This window comes from Delphinus delphis, chromosome 13, assembly GCF_949987515.2.
Source record: "Delphinus delphis chromosome 13, mDelDel1.2, whole genome shotgun sequence".
Classification (NCBI taxonomy): domain Eukaryota; kingdom Metazoa; phylum Chordata; class Mammalia; order Artiodactyla; family Delphinidae; genus Delphinus; species Delphinus delphis.
Genome location: NC_082695.1, coordinates 49,467,886 through 49,487,175, shown reverse-complemented (window position 1 = coordinate 49,487,175; position 19,290 = coordinate 49,467,886). Strand labels below are relative to the sequence as shown.

General features: G+C 44.0%; 1 protein-coding gene across 2 annotated transcripts in view; it reads right to left on the bottom strand.

Annotated features, from left to right (window-relative positions):
* MAPRE2 (microtubule associated protein RP/EB family member 2) overlaps positions 1-18,195 on the bottom strand; it is a 159,340-nt gene extending 141,145 nt beyond the window's left edge. Inside the window, exon 1 of one of the 2 annotated variants that reach the window (XM_060028893.1) lies at positions 18,154-18,195. Coding sequence is in view for 1 of the 2 variants with exons in the window: in XM_060028892.1 (XP_059884875.1) it covers positions 16,652-16,675 (24 nt within the window). In the remaining variant the exon portion in view is untranslated. Of the gene's footprint in view, positions 1-16,651; positions 17,360-18,153 lie in introns of those variants that run through there. The other variant, XM_060028892.1, reaches the window with a different exon arrangement.
* Positions 18,196-19,290: the final 1,095 nt, after the last annotated feature.

Below are 19,290 nucleotides of genomic sequence, written 5' to 3'. Positions count from 1 at the left end.
TCTGCCGTTCCCCATGGCTCACATTACTGCCTGAACCAAGCACCCCTGCCCCGTGGAAAAATTGTCTTCCACGAAACCGGTCCCTAGTGCCAAAAAGGTTGGGGACCACTGACATATACCATCTCACCTAGATCTTGAAATCATAATTCTTCTACTGCTAGAGGTTCACTCTGCTTGCTTTTCGGCTCGCTGCTTTTCCTCCTTTGTATCTTTCCTTAGGAACTCTCATCTCGTACCAAGTTGCAGAGCCAAACTTCTAATTCAGAGTTTTTTCATTATTGTCTCCCTCCCTCACCACCTGTCCACAGGGAGGTTTGAAAGATTTTTTCTGTGCCATACTACCCCTTACCCTAAAGAAATTAAATACAAAGGAATAGGATTTTGTTAGGGTTGCGTCTTGGAGGGCCACAGTCCATTCTAATACCCAATTGTCATTGCGTTGACATGGCATGCTCTGATTCAATTGAGCAAACATCCATTATGGGGCATCTCCTAAGTGCCAGGGCCATGCTGAGAGGTAGGGATACTCTGTCAGTTACAAAACTTTTTTTTTGCATAAGCCGAGAAAAAAAAAAGAGGACCGCTGATCCCATTCTTCAGATGAAGAAACTGAGGCTCAGCGAGCTTGTGTGTTGTAGGAGATCACACAGCTAGTAAAGGACAGAGCTGGGATCCAAACTCTGTCTGGTTCCAAATCGCATGCTTTCCTATAAATCCATTCTGACCCATTCTACCTTTTCCTTCTCTTACGTGAGGCGTCCTTTGCATATTGTTTTAAAATTCAATTTCATATATTTGAAGCAACAGGGCACCAAGTATTGACCATCTTTCAGTTTTTTTCTTTCCACATGAAGTTCCTATTCATTCACTTGTTCAACACTTATTGAGCCCATAACAACAGCTACTACTTACACACAGCAAGTGTGCATCGGGTGCTGCGCTACGTATGTCACAGGCATCAGCTCATTTACTCCCAATAACCCTGTGCAGGGTGCTATTTTTATTCCTATTTTATAGGTACATGAACTGAGCTTTGTGGCGGGGCTGGGATTCAAACTCAGATTTGTGGATCTCAGAGCTGGAGCTCTTGAGTGCCACCTATACACCTATTTTATCCCAGGCATTATGCAAGGTGCTGAGGCTCTAATACACAGTGCAGCCCCCAAGGCACTTACAGACACAATAATTATATCATGGGGCTGTGAACGCAATGATTGACGGGGCGCATGGAACAAAGGGGAAAAATGTACGACTGCTGTCCTCTTGGATATTATGTAGTTTGAGTTTTTCAAGAGTCACCTGGAAATCCTGTTAGTTCCGATTATGTTTTGATAGATCTTGGGTAAGGTCTGAGGCCACCTTTCTAAAAACCTCTAGATGATGCTGCTGCTGCTGATCTGGGGGCCACACTTTGAGTTGCAAGGTCTCTCCACCTCTGAGCTCTTTTCACAATCTGCTGGGTGGTAATCTAGCCTGTGCTTAGTCAGATGGGCCACTCAGTCTATTTCAACTGGGATCATCTGAACAACTTACAGCTCAGACCTTGTTATCCAGGACAGATCAAAGCAAAATTAAGGAGGTAAATTCCATCCTTGGGGTACCCCATCATTTTCCTCTTGCTTCTCCTCTCTCTTCACATCCCTAATCTCCCAGGGGTCATGTACACATCCAGAGTTTTAGGTCTTTAGAGAAAGCTCTCTCATTTCCAAGATGATACATACTTAATTGAATAATGAATCTGTGTAAATGTGTTACAGTGTGATAATAACAGACATTTGTTATTTCTTCTCTGCTGATCTGAATGGCTGGTTCTGAATCTTGTTACATGAGCAGCCTCAATGAAGCCACTGTTATTTTTCTCGTGTGTAGACCATTGATTCAGGTGACGCCACATCCAGTGTGCTAGAGAGTCAGGATGACGCTCGGACGACCTGCCAGACACTGGCAGAAGTATACAAGGAGCTAAAAGCTTAACTTTGCAAATACTAAGGATCTCCACAACACTACAGTGTACCTGGACCATCGTTCTGCCTCAAAGCGTCAGGTTCAAAGGGATTTTTTTAAAAAAATGTCTTTATTGGAGTATAACTGCTTTACAATGCTGTGTTACAAAGTGACTTTTGAGATTGCCAGCACTCTCTAACAACACTCCTGGGCGAATCAGGGCCTTGCTAGCTGCACTTGCATTTTCAAACTGAGGGAAAAGAAGTGACCATCAAGGTCTGAGTATCGGGAGACTTCATTTGCGGTCGACTGTGTACTAAAAATGGATTTGTCAACCAGTTTTTTTGAAACCCCATGCATCTTTCCATGGGAAATACAAAGAGGCTAGAGGTTAAGATGTTGTTATAATTCAGTACCTTTATGGGTTAAAGGGACCACTGAGGGCTACTCAGAGAATCCGACTATCATTTGTAAATCTGCCTGGTGGAAGGAACATTGGACCTGGGATAACATTCCCTGAGGTTGAGGTTTTCCCAATTGTGTGGCTTTGGGCATGCCATTTAAACTCTCGGCCCTAAGTTTTATGGTTTTCTGTAAAGTGCAGCTACTGAGTGTTGCTGCTATGCGTAAAACTTCTTTAGCAACTGTAAATTTCTAGGTAAATGGAAAATACTTATGTTTATCATTATTACTGTTAAATAACTGAATTTGAACACATATCCCTCATCAACTGGGTCTGAGTATTAATTAGATTGTCAGGAAATATCAAAATAATATCGACTCTAGGGAAACCCAATAGCTTAAACAGAATGGGAGAGAAAGCCTGAATGAAAGAGATCTTGTAGGCGTGGCCTGGATGAAAGGGACCCGAAGGAATCCTTTCAGCAGGACCCTTACTGGCCCTTCTGACACCTATTTTGCTGCCTTTTTTGGAGGGGGCTGTAGTCTGTGACCTCAGCAAACCCCACATTTTGACTATCACCTCTCTAAGGTTGGCAGCCAAGGGAAAAACAAAACTTTATCTTTTGACCCCAAGTGGAACTTTTCTTGTAGAACCCTAGCTCATAAGACTGTTGGAGGGGTTTCAGGCTTTGTAGATATCACTTCATTTCATGCAGTGCTCATGTAATAGTCTCATTTCTTTCAAGTCTTTTGGATCCTGAGAGGCTTATTTTTCTGCCTTATTGTTCCTCCCCACCCCACAAAGTCCTTCCTGTCTGCTCCTCAAGGGGACTGCCAATGCTGAGCTGTTAGCTGAGCACCTTAACGAGGACCGTGTGCTCAAGAACCAGGAGGATGCTTAGATGACCCGCCAAACACTGTCAAAGCAAACAATGAGCTGAAAAAAAAAAAAAACCAACTTTAAGACTCTGAAATTACTAAGTTTTTAGTAGGAGAAGTCTCCATGCCTCAGTTTTTCATCTAGAAAAATAATGGGATTTAAATGAGATGACTGCCAAGGCTACGTGTGGCTCTAAAAATAGAGTTGACCCTTGAACAAGGTCGGTATTAATCCGAGTATAACTTACAGTCGGCCCTCTGTATCCAAGGTTCCTCTACATCCGGGGAGTCAACCAGCCAGGGACCATGCCGTACCGTAGTATTTACTGTTGCAAAATCTCCAAGTATAAGTGGACCCATGCGGTTCAAACCCACATTGTTCAAGGGTCAACTGTACTTGGCATAATGAAGGGTCAATCCAACTTGGCATCATGAAAAGCATACAGAGAGTTAGGTACCGATTTTGTGAGACCATCTCTGCCAGAACCCACTGATGATGCCAGACCTCCTAGATGGGTGGAACACACCTGCTGGGTTTATTCCCACCAGGAGTGGGAAGGCATCCAACGGCCGTGTCTCCAGAGTCCGGCATGCAGTGACACTATGGGCCGGTCAGGGGAAGGCTTTGTTCATCATAAACCCCTCCTCAAGCACCATCTGGCATTAATGATGGTACCATAAGACAACAGTGGCAATGATTTTTACCTCTGGCCACAAATGTTGACGTTTGGCCTATCTACTTTTTCTAGCACACAACTGCAGTCTTATAAAAGGGAACGTCCTTTGTACCATGGGATGCAGGCTTTTTTGTCTTTGCCTGTATCTGGGGGCAGCACAATATAACTCAATGCTAGACTGAGTCTGTGTCTCTGCTTTACCCGTGTCCTCCCTTCCCTCTAACAGGATGTGATTATATGACATCTCCATATCTCAGCCCAAGCTGATTGGTGGAGAGATGACCCAATGCCAATGACCACATGCACAGGGAAAAGTGAGCGCGGGAGGGTTTCCGAGTGGACGCTTTATAAAATGCATCCGCTCTGCTAGAAATCCCATTGCTTTCCTATTTTGGCGAGCTGCAATGGCATTCTCTGTATGTTAAGTGGAAGTTTGAATCTTACCACTGCATCTGCCTGTTACGACTTAACTCGATCATTCGATGTGCTAGTGGATTATCAAAACTATTTTCCTCATGTTTTGAACAATGTGTAGATTCTCCAGAGGAAAAAGAAAATACAGTCCTCAGTGCATTTTCTACGGTATTGTATTCTAAGAAAGCTGGGTTAACAACAACCTTTCAGAGCACTGGGATATCTTGTGGGGAAAGGATAAGTTAAAGACAAGAGCCCCTCTTTACTGATGAGTTGGGGCCACAGGTGAGTTGAGCTGTTTTGGATTGCCCTTTGAGCAGAACTGGGACAAGAACCAGGTCCTCTGACAATCAGTTTAAACTGACTTATTGTTAATAATAAAAACAATAAGGACAGGGCTTCCCTGGTGGCACAGTGATTGAGAGTCCGCCTGCTGATGCAGGGGACGCGGGTTCGTGCCCCGGTCCGGGAAGATCCCACATGCCGCGGAGCGGCTGGGCCCGTGAGCCATGGCCGCTGAGCCTGCGCTCTGGAGCCTGTGCTCCGCAACAGGAGAGGCCACAACAGTGAGAGGCCCGCATACCGCAAAAAAACAAAAGAAAACAATAAGGACAAAGTTATGCCTAACTTGCAAAGATTTTAAGAGAAGATCCTTGTTTGAATAGGAGGTTAATTAGAGACAACTATTTTTTTGGTCTTAACTCAGGTTTACTTTTCTTCTGAATATTTTGGTAGCTGTTGCTGCTGCTTCTTTGTTTATCATCTTTCTGGTTCTTCACATCTGGAATAATTTTAACTTACTCTTTTAATGTTTTAATCTCTAGAGCCTCTACTCATGATCATTAGTAACAAACATTTGTATCGTTTTTCGGATAGAGAAATCAAGGTGTAAAACTCTCTCAACCAAATTCATACAAAATTATTAACATAATCAAAGTCCAAGGTTAGTAACAAGGTTATTTAACATTTTAAAACAAACCCCCCAAATGTGAAAAACAAACAAAAAATGCACGTAGCTTTCAGAATCCAAAAGCAACCCTTAAAACACCACCAAGCCTCACAAGGATATGTTAAAAATCGCTTTCCTCTGGGATGGGACACAACTACCACGGGAAAATATGACTCAGATGGACCTAGGCTTGATGTTACAGCATGTAGAACACACGATTGTTCTGCCCATCCTGCATGGCTCACCTGCGTCAGATTACTCAACAAGGTACACTCTGAAGGCATCAGATGACTTACAAACCCCACCCAAGGTCCAAAGTCTGGGCAAATTACCATGAATAGTATCATCACAGACACTCAGGTAAGCAGTTTGGGACAGAAAGACAACCTCATACACTCTTCCACAAGGGATAAACCTAACTCAGATTCACCATTCCTCTGGAGTTGGTGTCTGTGGTGATGCGTAAGTACAGGGCTAGACTCCCAAGCGGGGTGGGGCAAGCCAAACATTCTTTTTTTTTTTTAATAAATGTATTTATTTTTGGCTGCATTGGGTCTTTGTTTCTGCGCGCAGGCTTTTCTCTAGTTGTGGCGAGCGGGGGCTACTCTTTGTTGCAGTGCTCAACGCTTCAGTAGTTGTGGCACACGGGCTCAGTAGTTGTGGTTTGCAGGCTCTAGAGCACAGGCTCAGTAGTTGTGGCGCACAATTGCTCCACGGCATGTGGGATCTTCCCGGACCAGGGCTCGAACCCGTGTCCCCTGCATTGGCAAGTGGATTCTTAACCACTGCGCCACCAGGGAAGTCCCACACATTCTTGGACATAATTATACTCCTTGTGGTCTGTGTGGCTAATTGTGAGAGCTGTTGGTAAGCAGTACCAGGAGCCTCTCGTTCCTTTCAAATATGACGAACAATAGCCCTGCAGGACAGATGCTCCTTGTTTCTGGGTACAGTTTGATTCCAAAGCCTTAATCAGTTTCCTGCTACTTCAAAACAGCAGCCTCCAGGGCTGAGCCTCCCTCCATCAGATTGTCCATCCCCACGTTCACGAAACACTCCTTCCACCATGAAGACTTAGTGGTTCATGAATACAGTGGAAGCTCCCCATGCTTCAGGTGTTGCTTAGTTTGAATGTGAGTTTAGAAACATCGGTATAGATGTACCTGCACTTTGTCTACAATTTAAAAACAAACATTTGAAAAGAAAAATCGCCAGGGTAGCAGTTTAGTTTTGCTCTGAATGTAGGGGGTGGATGAAATTTGTCATAGATGAGATGCAGGATGGGGGAGAAAAGTCCAACCTGAGATTTTTTTTTTTTTTTGGCTGCACCTCGCGGCACGCAGAACTTCCTCCACCAGGGATCCAACCCGCGCCCCCTGCAGAGGAAGCACGGAGTCCTAACCCCTGAACCACCAGGGAAGCCCCATCCTGAGTTTTTTTTTTTTTTTTTTTTTTTGCAGTACGTGGGCCTCTCACTGCTGTGGCCTCTCCCGTTGCGGAGCACAGGCTCCGGACGCGCAGGCTCAGCGGCCATGGCTCACGGGCCCAGCCGCTCCGTGGCATGTGGGATCTTCCCGGACCGGGGCACGAACCCATGTCCCCTGCATCGGCAGGCGGACTCTCAACCACTGCGCCACCAGGGAAGCCCCTGAGATTTTTATAGATTAAAAAATGTGATTTTTTTAAATGGAAAAGCGTATGATTCAAGACAAAACTATTGTAACATCTGTCAGAGTTAGACGTTGTTTTGCAGCATTCCACTATCTATCTTTTCTATCACCTACTAGTGTTCCGTATCTTTTCCCGTCAGATAACCAGTATCTATCTCTCGCTAAACACTTACCCAGACCTGCCAGCTGCTCCACCTTCAAACCGAGGGTAAAGCGCGATTCCTCTCAGAGGTGTTGGTGTTTAATAGATATTAATATTTTAAGTAAAAGAAATAAAGTTCCAGCAGTGGACTTTCAGAAATTACTTGCAGACAGAGAATCATCCCCCACCCCATAAGTTTTCCATAATAAAGACTGCAACAAACGGGACCCCCAAACTGCAGGCCAATGGCCAAAAGAGCCCTACCTGAGTACCCCATTTCCCAGTAGGAAGAAAAACTTACTTCTGCATTTCTTCATCTGCGAAAGCAGTGGTGTTGGAAAACAATGAAACAATTCCAAATATAAAACTCTTACATGTCAAGTGCTGCACCAGGACCCGGGGATGTGGCGATGACTACGCATCCATCACCATCTCCAACCAGTTTATGTGCTGGGGAGGCCCACGTGGGGGGAATTAAAGGGCAACCGCAAGGATCCACCTAACTTGTCCTGGATGGGAGGACCAGTGGGAGGTGGTGGGAAGCAACGGTTAGGAGCTTAGGAAAGACTTTCCAGAACAATGTTTCTCAAATTTAACCCACAACAATGACACCTGTGGATCTTATTAAAGGAAAGATTCTGATGGAGAATGTCTGGGGTGGAGCCTGAGCTTGGGCATTTATAAGATGCTCCACTGGTCCCGGGAGAACACTTTGAGGGGTGGGGACCTAAAAGGATTAACACCTGTGGTAAGACAAAGGCTGGAAAACGCATCCCAGGCAAGGCATCCCAGACAGAGGAACGTGCCAAGACACTGAAGCTAGAAACACTGTTGAATATGGGAAACAACATTCAACATGCTAAGGAAAATTTCAGGCGAAATATGGTTGAATGCGAACACAGACAATAAGAGCTTTGCACAAAAATAAAAACAGATTTGTGATAGTTGCATGAAGGTGGTAAGATGAGAAGCGCTTCCCCTCACGCCCCTCCCTCATCTTCTTCAGACCCTCACTAATGAATTTGTTTCTGTAATGAATTTATTAAAACAACAACAAAACAAATGAGTTTCTCCTCCATGGGCTGCGGGGGGTGGGTAGAATTCTGCACTGGGGTTCCTTTAACAAAATGACCAGGCAGCTTCTTCCAATCTTGGATTATGTGATTGTTTGACACCAAGCTACTTAATAACTGATTACAACAATTACATAGCGATGTGCTTATGATGACAACATAAAAACGTGTTTTCAAAGGACTAATATTTTATTTTAAAAGTTAATTAAAAATACTGAAATGCGTTTTTATAACCCATTAGAAAATGTTTCCTGGGAAAAAAAATGCAGGAGGAATTGTATAGAATTCTGGCAGCAAAAAGCCTTGTGTCATTTGACTTCACAGAGCCATGAGTGGTACCCTGATAAGGAATTCATTGCTTGGTTCCCCAGGACACGTCGCTGTCCCCAGCCAGGAGGAGAACTTTAAGTTTCTGTGGCGAAGAAGGGAGAGTTGTGCTGGCCATGGACATCAAGCTGCATGTCTATGAGATATGTGCTCGATGGTTCCATAGATGGCGCCGTTAAAATGACCACCACCTTTCTTCCAGATCAGGCATGTTGTAGGAGACCACATCATGTAGTATTTAGTCAACGGCCAGCCGTGTCTGAAGCGGGTCACTAAACAAATCATACTACCACAGCACCATACACAACACAGTCATCACGAAAACCCACACATAGAATTATCTAATTTGATCCTTACAAGAATCTTGTGCGGCTTCCCTGGGGGCGCAGTGGTTGAGAATCCGCCTGCCAATGCAGGGGACACGGGTTCGATCCCTGGTCCGGGAAGATCCCACATGCGGCTGAGCAATGAAGTCTGTGCCTCACAACTACTGAGCCTGTGCTCTAGAGCCCGCGAGCCACAACTACTGAGCCCGTGTGCCACAACTACTGAGCCTGTGTGCCACAACTACTGAAGCCCACACGCCTAGAGCCCGTGCTCCACAACTAGAGAAGCCACCGCAATGAGAAGCCCACGCACCGCAACGAAGAGCAGTCCTCACTCGCCACAACTAGAGAAAGCCTGCGTGCAGCAATGAAGACCAAAGGCAGCCAAAAATAAATAAATAAATTTATATATAAAAAAAAGAATCTTGTGAGACAATTCAGACCCTACAGTCTCTATTTGACAGACGAGGAACAGTTTGAGGGATGGTGATGAAGGATGTTAAGGTCTCCAAAATCACCAAGTCCCGTCAGCTGCAGAACTGGTTATAAACATCAGGCCTTCTGATGTACTCGCTCCAACATCTCTAATTCTTCCTAAGATACAACCCTATAACATCTAAAAAACAAGCAGGCAAGCATAGAGAAGGAAGGTTTTTGAACTCAAAAGGGATTAAGATCTATGGGACCTTTTAAATTACTTTTTAAAACTTAGAATTTCATAAGTGTAGTTTGGAATTTGCCATAGCTCCAAACTGTATGTCCTTTGTTCAGCTTTAGAGGAACCTAGGGATACCATGAATGTGTGGTGTTGGATTACAAATATTCTTATGTAAGTTGCAATAAATGAAGTAACAAAGCACGAAAAAGATTTATTGGTGATTTGAGGGCCAGGAACTATTTGTCACTTAATTCATTCAAGGGCAACCCAGAATGTTTTAATAGGCTGTTGAATTAGTTCTAGTGAGTCTTTTTTAAACTTACATTTGTCTTATTTTATTACATATGCTCATTATGAAACAATATTAGAAATGGTCATTTAGAATTTTCATATGAATAAAATAGAAATACAATAGTTGCCTATCTTGAAGATATTTGATCAAAATAAACCATTCCTTCCTGTGTGTTAAAAGAAACAGTTTCTTAAGGATTATTGCAACGTGATATTAAACATAAAGACCAATTTATGGTGAAAAAGTGGATCCTTTAGTTCAGGGCTTCTCAAACTTTAAGGTGTATACGAATCACTTATGGATCTTGTTAAAGTGAAGATTCTGATTGAGAAGGTCTGGGGTGGAGCCCAAAATTCTGCATTTCAAGGCATCCCAGGAGATGCTGATGCTACAGGTCCCAGGACCTCGCTTGACTAGCAAGGCATCATTGGAATCACCTGAGACTGAACTTCAATCAACAATGTCCTGTGGACATGGTTAATGGGTTTCTCAGGTTACCCCAATTGAGCTAATAATTTACCCATTAAAGTATCTACTTTATTAAAAAGTCTGTGAAAGAATAGAAAGTACCTTAAGATATCTTACAAATAAAAAATTGCTAACTTTCGAGATCTGGCTTTACTTTTTATTTCCCTTCTTAATTAAGCAAAATGTGCAGAAAACTTCCGATAATGGCTTGAGTTTTCTCTTTAGTAGGTGAAGGCAGCTCAGATATTTTATTAACCCAGAAATAGAGTCTCCGATCAGATATTTTACAGACCAGGAAAGCTAGTCATTTTGAGATTATGAGATAAAAGTAGGATTGTGAAATTTAGCAAAAACAAAAAGAGAAAACAAAAATAAAACTTCAATCAACCACCATCAAAAAGATGGGATGCCCAGTTAAATTTGAAATTTAGATAAGATTAATTTTTTCAGTATGAGAATACCCCATGCAATATATGGGACATACTTATACTAAAAAAAAAAAAATCACTGTTAAACTGAAATTCAGATTTAACTGGGCGTCCTGTGTTTTATGCAGCAACCATTGCTAAAAACATACCCTGGATTCTAACTTACATTTAGGTGTTAAGGGAGCAGATGCTGGGATGAAGAATTAACAGACCCACTGACAGTGTTGCTTAAACATTCCAGCTGCACAGAGAATTGCTTTCTGGACTTGGCAATACCACATGGAGTACTTGGCTATTACAGCTGTTGATTCATGGAAATTCCTTTTAAGAGATTTGTGCCCAAAAGACCACACTTAAAAAAAATCATGATAGAGGGCAAGCTGGAAGTGAAGCTAACAGGAGTCTCATATCAATAGCTTCCTTTCTGGGGAAGGACCAGGTGGTGCAAAGCAGGAAAGTGTTTCTTCTAGTTGGCTGTCTTTTCCACTTCTGGAGAACTGAAGATGCTCAGCGGGAAAATGGAGATCGTGGTTTCTTACACTCATGAGAAGTTCTTAATACATCACATTTTGGCAGGGTGGTTAGATTTAACATTATTTTCGAAGGAAGGAAAGTGTAAGGTGATTGCAGGCACTCTCTCCCTTCTTGCTTATCAGTTGCTGAAAGCCGACTTAACCAGCTTTTAAAGACGGTAATTTAGTCCTCTGATTTCACTTTTAAGTATGACAGCCAATAAAAAGTTTCAGATACTTTAGCAAAAAAAACAGGAATTACCTCATTTTCCAGCTGCCTTTTCTTGCTTATTTTCCCTTCTACTGACTTTAAATATCAATAGCATTCCTGCCATGATGTTTATGATTAACTCTAAGTTAGAACCAAGGTTTGTGTGTTAGCAAAATGCTTTTGAGTGCTTTGCCCCTGCTTAAGCAATTGACAATTATGAATTCCCTATTCTGGTAAAAATATAGTCAATCCAATTAGTTCCTAATTTTAGGAACTACTTTGGAGAGAACTATGAGTGATATATGTACGGCAGACACTATATCAAACAAAATGTATTTCATAAAAAAATTTAGTGAAATCTAAATGATGATAAGGGTGGAAAGTTAATTTCACTTGGACTAGTTCCTTACCCAGTCAGCACAGGAGTTAGACAATCTGTCTTCTGTTGTCTCCCTCCTCCCCTTCCACAATTACTCCTGTCAGGAACACTAGTGGGTTAAGTTACCTTGGAAGTTAGTTGCCTACAAGCCATTACTACCAATAGCCCTAGGGTGGGACTAAATACACTTACAATCTGTTTTAGTTTTCAGAAATGATTTACCTGACCTCAGGCACCTCAAAATTTACATTACTTATAATGCAGTGTTTGATTTTTTTGGTCTCTAAATTGCAGGTGTACTGATTCTGGAAGGGATGAAGAGGACACAAATTATATATAACCCTTAAAATTGCTCTATTAATCTAAGTGAAACTCACTTGCAAATAGCCTGTGACATTAACAAGTCATCAAAAAGAGGAAGTTCTCTGAACTGAAGGAAATTTTATGAGAGGCAACACTTACAGTAAAAAATTAAGACAAGTTCCTATCAATGTAGGTGTCCTTTCAAATATTCCTTCTAGAATCTTAAGAGTAATCTGTCCAGCCTTGAGCAGAAGGCATATAATTTGAATTTCTGGATCATAATTGATCTGTTTTTGAATTTAGAAATTTCAAACTAAATTGTCCATGGCATACTGTCAGCCTTTAGTGATAAAAGTGACTATATGTATATCTGCTTATTACCTAATGATCATTGCCTTTGTAAGTAGCAAGCAATTTACCTTAAATGTATACTTTAGAAGAGTGGTGCTATTTCCCCAAGCAGCAAGTTTCCACATCATGTTTTAAGTGTATGAAGTGACAGTCAATGAAAAACATCTAAATCTGAATAGATCCTCAAATTATGCATTAATATACTAAACCAAATAAGAATATAAACGCCCTCCTAGGGTGGAAGAAAAGGAAGTTTCTACGGCTAAAGAATTGAGGCAAGTGTGACCATGGGCTTGTTGTCAAGGGTATGTTTTCCTATTTTCTAGAGTTCTGGCAACAGTGATGTAGCTCAATGTAAGTTAGTATTGCACTGTTTGGGCTGTTTAGGTTCAGAAGTTTTACAGCTGACCACATCACTAAAATTCACATATTATTTAGAAATGTACTGCTTTTGCAAATATACTCAACAGGGGAGTAAATACACAGAAAAGGGGAATGTGAAACTAAACTATCTTTGGAGATTAGTTGACCTATGTTTGGAAACAAAATTTTTCCCCTTCTCTAAAGGGGAAAAAACTGAAAAAATACCAAGGTTTTCAGTGAGCAAATTCTCATTTAAAACAGAAGTATATTGAGTTGGAATAAACCCAGGGTCTGCAAACCTTGACTGTAAATATTCAGTAAATATTTCAGGTGTTGTGGCCCATACAGTCTTCGGTGCAACTATTCTATTCCACTGCAGCAGGACAAAAGCAGCCACGGGCAACATATATGTAAGTATGACTGTAGTCCAACAAAACTATTTTGGACACTTACATTTGAATTTCACATGATTTTCCAGGGTCCACAAATGTTTTTCTTCTTTTGCTCTATTTTCAACCATTAAAAAATACAAAAACCAATCTTAATTCATAGGCTATACAAAAAGAGACATTGGGTCATAGGTGGCTGATCCCTGATCGAGTTTGCTGATCTGTTGATGGACTCATGGGTTTCAACTCAACCTAAGCTTAATGCCATTGCATGAAGTTTGTCAGTAGTCATTTCTGAAGTGCGTAGATTATTAGGTCTGTTGGAAGCAAATTTACCGATAATTCTATTCTATGAGGCTCTGATGTAACAAACCACAATTTTGAATACTTCTCTTAAAATGTGTGGTTATAGATTTGGAGCAAAAATCTTGTGCAATTAACAGATTTGAAATACTTTAGCCAGATTGTCCTGATTAAGGAGAATCAATTCACTTTAAACACTTGGGATGGTTGCAGGTGAACACGTAAAAGAGTTGGGTGTGTTCTTTGTGGTCTCCAGTAAGTGAATGCTGCTGAGAGCCTCCTGTGAATGGCATGTGCTGCCAGGAAGACAGTGAAGCATCCGTTGAAGGACTATTTAGTAAAGATGCTGTACCGGGCATTTACGCTTTTGCTGGATGATACGACTGACATTTAAGAACCCTCATACAAGTTAGAAATTCTTACTTTGCTTCTCTGGATAAGAAGCCAACGATGTGGCTCCAATCGTTTGGGGTTGGCCTAGTTCAAAGGTTGATAACTTGAGAATAAATGAGAGCATGATATAGGTGAAGAGTTTCTCCTACTTTAAGAAGGGATGATATAATTAGAACTGAGCTTGCCTACCCAAAACCTCCAGACAAGATTACATCAAAGCTAGTCAAGAAATAGCAGGATGATAGACCAGACCCTGGAAAAGGAGTGAGGGCTCCAGATTTCTCCCCACTTTGAAGATCATTTAATTTCTGGACCTGTGCTATTTGGCACATGGGAATACTATCTACCCAACTGTGTTTAGGCCCTGATAGGTTAATAAGATCAATGGGCTGTATAAATTTAAGGTAATAAGACTGGGTGGTTCTCATCTGTTCTCAAAAACTTCAGAGCTTCTAAAGCTGAGGCTATACCCTTTCTTTGTACCTCGCCCTCTTGGGCTACTTGTAAATATCACAGAGCTAGGTTTGTACTATCCTCTCATGAACAGTTTCTGATTTATCTGAATTCGTCCCATTTTTCTAGACTATGTTTCAGCCTTTCAGTATCTTACACCTTCCCTAAAAGGAGTTGAAATTTCAGAAGTGCATTCCCAGAGAATTTTCTCAGCTACACAGAAATGAGAACGGGTCCATTTACATCATTTTGGCTTTTGGAAATTCTTATTAACATTTATTTTTGCTGGTATCCAGCAAGGAATACATCCAAATTTCCATTTTTAAATATGCTGGATATTTAAATATATTTGCGCTATTTTTAATGTAGGTAGAAGACAATAAAAGCTGTCTAACTATTAATCTGCCATTTATCCTACTCTGAAACAACTCTCCTAGCTTAATTGGTTCCTTTTGGAAAAAATACGTGTTTTTTCCATAATAATGGGTAGAGAGTGAAATTTTCATGAAGTGAATCTTGGATCCATGAGACTGTAGTTAAGTATATAACAATTATTAGTTATTCTCAGGATGCTAAATTGTTTTATGTAAAAATGTAAGCAAACAAGTGAGCTACCATTTTATGGCTCTTAAGAACGGTAACAGAACTTTGGCTCCTACATATCCAGAATGTCTGTCTTGGAAAAAAATAAAAATGAATGTACTCAGGATGCTTTGCTTATAAATATTCTCCCCACCTTCTGATAATGTTCAGTACAAACACAAAAGGCCTGTGCTCTGTGCTATAGGGGCTGCAGACATTAAAGACCCCTTCTAGATAACAGAATACCAAGCAGGGTACATAGGTGTTATGAGGGGTTCAAATAAAGTTCAACAGCTGATGATATTGAATGCTTTTTATGTGATAGGCATGGTTGTTCCCCCTTAAAGAAACTGAGAATGCAGAAGAAAGCGTTTAGGCAAGAGAGTTATGATGATATAAAGAATAATGAGGAAAAGAGAGATAACTGAAGTTAATAGTAATAAAAATAAGTATTTCATAAACTGTGTATATCTATAAATAGGCTATCTTATTAGGATCATGCCTGAGGATGATTTTTTTTTAAGCAAGAAACCTTTGGTTAATAACATAAGATTCCTCGTAAAATGTTAGATGTAACCATTTCTATTTAAATAGATCCTTTAATTTACCTCTGAATGTGTAATCAGTTATTTGACTTTTTTGTATTCAAAATTGGTTTTGCAAATTCATCCTCTCTGTTTCGCATAATTGAAATAACCCAAACTACTTTCCAACATTTTTTTTTTCTACATGCCTCTCACCAAGGAAATTACAAGACGTCTATCTAGTTGGCTTTGTGTTTTACAGGGCTGGAAAAGGGAGCGGCTCAAACAAGCAAACAGATCCTGATCACATATTCAAAAGTGCTTTCAAAGGAGTGGAGTAGTGGGTGTCAATAAGCTACTCCACGTAATTACTTCCTATTCTCAGGATCCGCCTTTGAGTGCAGGCTTCTGACTCACCAGGCTGCTCCAAGTTAGTTTCTGCTGGGTTTCCCCACTGCCTGCTACACGTGAATCACCTCTGGAATGAAGTTTCTCCCGTATCCTTAACAACCGTGCAGAAACCAGGCACTGACAGTGAACTTCGATCTTTCCACTAAGAACCAGACCCTAGGCTGAGAGGGTGAAAAATGATGTGGCAGGTACCACCGCCAGCCAAGCTGCCAGATGACAGTCCCCGCGACCCCAGGCATTGGTCAGCAGCACTCCAGTTTCAGTGTGGTTTTCCCCACCCTCCCAGGTAGTTAAACTGGCGTCTTGTCTTGCAGCTTGCAGCTGCCGGCCACTGACCTCTGCCCTTGCCTCACTGGTTCTCAAATTTGGCTGCACAATGGAATCACCTGGAGATTAACACACACACACAAACACACCCCACAACACACCACCACAACAACCCCAAACCTCACTGTCATCTCAAAACAGTCTAATTATGGTTTGGGATGAGATATGGACATCAGGATTTTTCAAAGTTCCCCAGGCAGAAAAATTTGGGAACCTTTGCGTTGAAGAAGCATTGTTCTTCCCACGCAAGTGAAACTTGCCAGTTGAGCTTACCTAACGACCACTCGGTGGGCTCCCAACCCCCATATCTTGGAGATCTATTGACAGCCCCTAACCGGTATCTTAATTAATTTGGCAGCAAAGAACGCTAGCAAAGCAAGGGTCATTTCCAGAATGGAAGGTTGGCAAGGACCCCTGCCCCTGCCCCCCACCCTTGCTAAAAACTAAGCTAAATTTAGTGCTTAAGCGAAGCATCTCAAACGTTGCTATTCTTTCGGTTACCTTCTGATCTCTGTTCTGTTTCATTCCACAGTGTATTGTTCGGCAAAGTTGGAAGGCTCGGGTCCTTCAGATTGGAAGCAGGTGCTGCGTCAAACCTCAATCGAGAGGGGACTGCACTCTTCACCTCGCTGGGACCTGCCCGCCGCGTCGCAGTGCGGCCCCCAGGGCAGATACTATGCTAATCAAGAAAGTTCTTCCGTCTCCTCGCGGGCGGGTGGGTGCAGGTTTGAACACTTAACCCTTGATTTTACGTGACTGCACTACAGTGCGTTTAGTAACCTCCTCTTGCCTAGCGGGTCTGGACCACATTCCATGTTTTTGGAAAAGAAGAGGATGTGCGCAAGAGATGGAGAAACCCGCAGGGAGGGTACAGCAGTGTTGGCTGGTGCCCGGGCGAAGGGGCGGCTAATGTTTGGAATATTAATTACTCTACGCGCTACTGACCCAGCGAGGACCAGCAGAAGGGGTCTGGGGGTTAAGACAAAGGCTCCTCCTGAGCTGCAGCGCCCCTGCCTCCGAGGTTACAGCTCTGCCCTCTGCACTGGGCGGCCCTTGGCACGGGACTGGCAAAGTGACTCAAGGCGTGACCTAGTCCACTGGCCCTTTCGGGGTCTCAAAGTCTGCATGACCGAGCGCTCCGGGTTCAGAAGGGAGGGTCTTTCTGTGCCCACCCCTCCTGCCCGCCCTTTGTGGGATTTGTGGTCACTGCCCAGTCCTTTGAAGGGTGGACTGAAGAATTTCTTACTTAAACAGAATGGGGAGTCGCTGAGTTGCTCCCGCCCTGAGCGCAGGGTGCTCCTTGCAGAAAACCACTTGCGATCAGAATAATAACCCGCTCTCTTTCCCACCCATCCGGCTCCCGCGTCCCGGGCGCCGGGAGCACAGGCGGGAACCGGAGTCGGAATGGAGAGGTGGGGCTGCTCTTCGCTGGAGAAGCCCCGGGGGAGGCAGCTGGGCTGGGGGGGGGGGGGCGGTCCAAGGTTTGATCCCCAGCCGGCTGTCGCCCGTGCGCTGCACTTCCTGGTCTGCCCCGAAGCGCACAGCCCCGGCCAGCGCCCCTAGTTCTCAGTCCCCGCGCCCCAACTCCGTCGCCTTGAGGTCCGCGCGCTGCGGGCGCGCACTCGCAAGACCCCCTCCTTCTCCAGCGCCAAGAGTCCTGGCCAGCCCGGCTCTCAACCCCCGAGCCGGTCCACTTTGCCTCTGCCAGCGTGGCAGCCCTGATTCCCTCCCCTTTCCCGGGGTGCGCAGCTCTGGGGCCCCGAAGGAGGGATGTGGCCCGCAGGAGCGCAGCGGATGCACACCCAGGGGCCCCGGCGCCGACCCCTGCACAACTTCTTGCTGGGCTTGGAGACCCCCGGTCCCGCCGGCTGAGCGACTGGCGGACTGCAGCCCCCAGGCGGCGGAAGGAGGCGCGGCCAGCGTCTGACCTGGGAGGGACTGCGCCAGGCCTGGGGGTGTCCGGGTGCGCCAGGGCGGTACCGCTTTAAATGCACTTGACTCACCTGCTCCGGCGCCGTCGCCTCCTTCCTCTACTGACAGCTGGGGGCTTTGTTTTCTCCACCCACCCGTCCGGTCGCGCTCCGCCCCCTCCGCCACACGTGACTCGCCGCCTGCCACCGCCGCCGCCCGGCGGGGCCACCCGTGACAGCCCGGCCAGGGCCACCCCTTCCCGGGGGGTGCGGGGTGCAAGTGGGGACCGCCGCCGCAGACAGGCCTGGGCAGGTCGGAGGCGACCCGCCGGCGGGTCAGTCCCTAACGCTGGTTAGGGCCCTAGGAAGCCAGGGTGAGTTGGTGACAAGGAATAAAGTGGTAGCCGGTGAAAGGAGCCGAACTGTTGGGCCCCAGCCGAGAGGGAGGAGGCCGGCGCGGCTCAGAAAGGGGACTTAAGAGGCGACCCCACACCCTGAATGAAGTACCTGTAACTGGGGGCCTGCACACCAACCGGCTTGCATCTGCTTTTTGCACCAAGTGTTTGTACTCATACCTGGGGAACAATGGATACTGCAGAGCAAACTAGTTTTGTCCTGAACATTATTAATTAAACTAGGCAATTCTAAGCTGAACAATATGATAAACAATGTAATAAGTAATAGCAAGTTCTACTGAGGTTTGAAATCTGCTTGTTGGTGCTGGTTGAGATCTGGATTCTGTTTGGGAAATGGAATCAGGCTGGAGGCGCTAACTCCAGATTATCGATGTGGGCACTTGTCCACCTGGAAGAGCACACGGAGTTTTAATGAAATGAATTGAGAAAATGTTCTGGCTTCAGGACCCAGCTCCATATCTGCTGCTTTTGGAAGTGGTCCTGACTGTTGCTGATCTCCAGTGTTTGAAACTGCAAGAACCTGTTGTCTGAATCCTTCCTTTTGCCCTTGGAGAACACACATATACCTTTGTTCTCCCCCAAATTGCAACTCGGGAGAAAGCTTGTCCCCATCTCCCCAGCATCCATTAAAGTGAAGTCTGCAGAGTGGAGTGACTTTGCTCTGTGCTTCCCAAACTTTAATGTGCAGAGGGATCGTCTGGGGGCCTTGTTAAAACCAAATTCTGTTTGAGTGGGTCTGAGGTTGGACCTGAGAGTCTGTATTTTTGCAAACTCTTAGGTAACATCAGTGTTGCTGGTTTGAGGACCACACTTT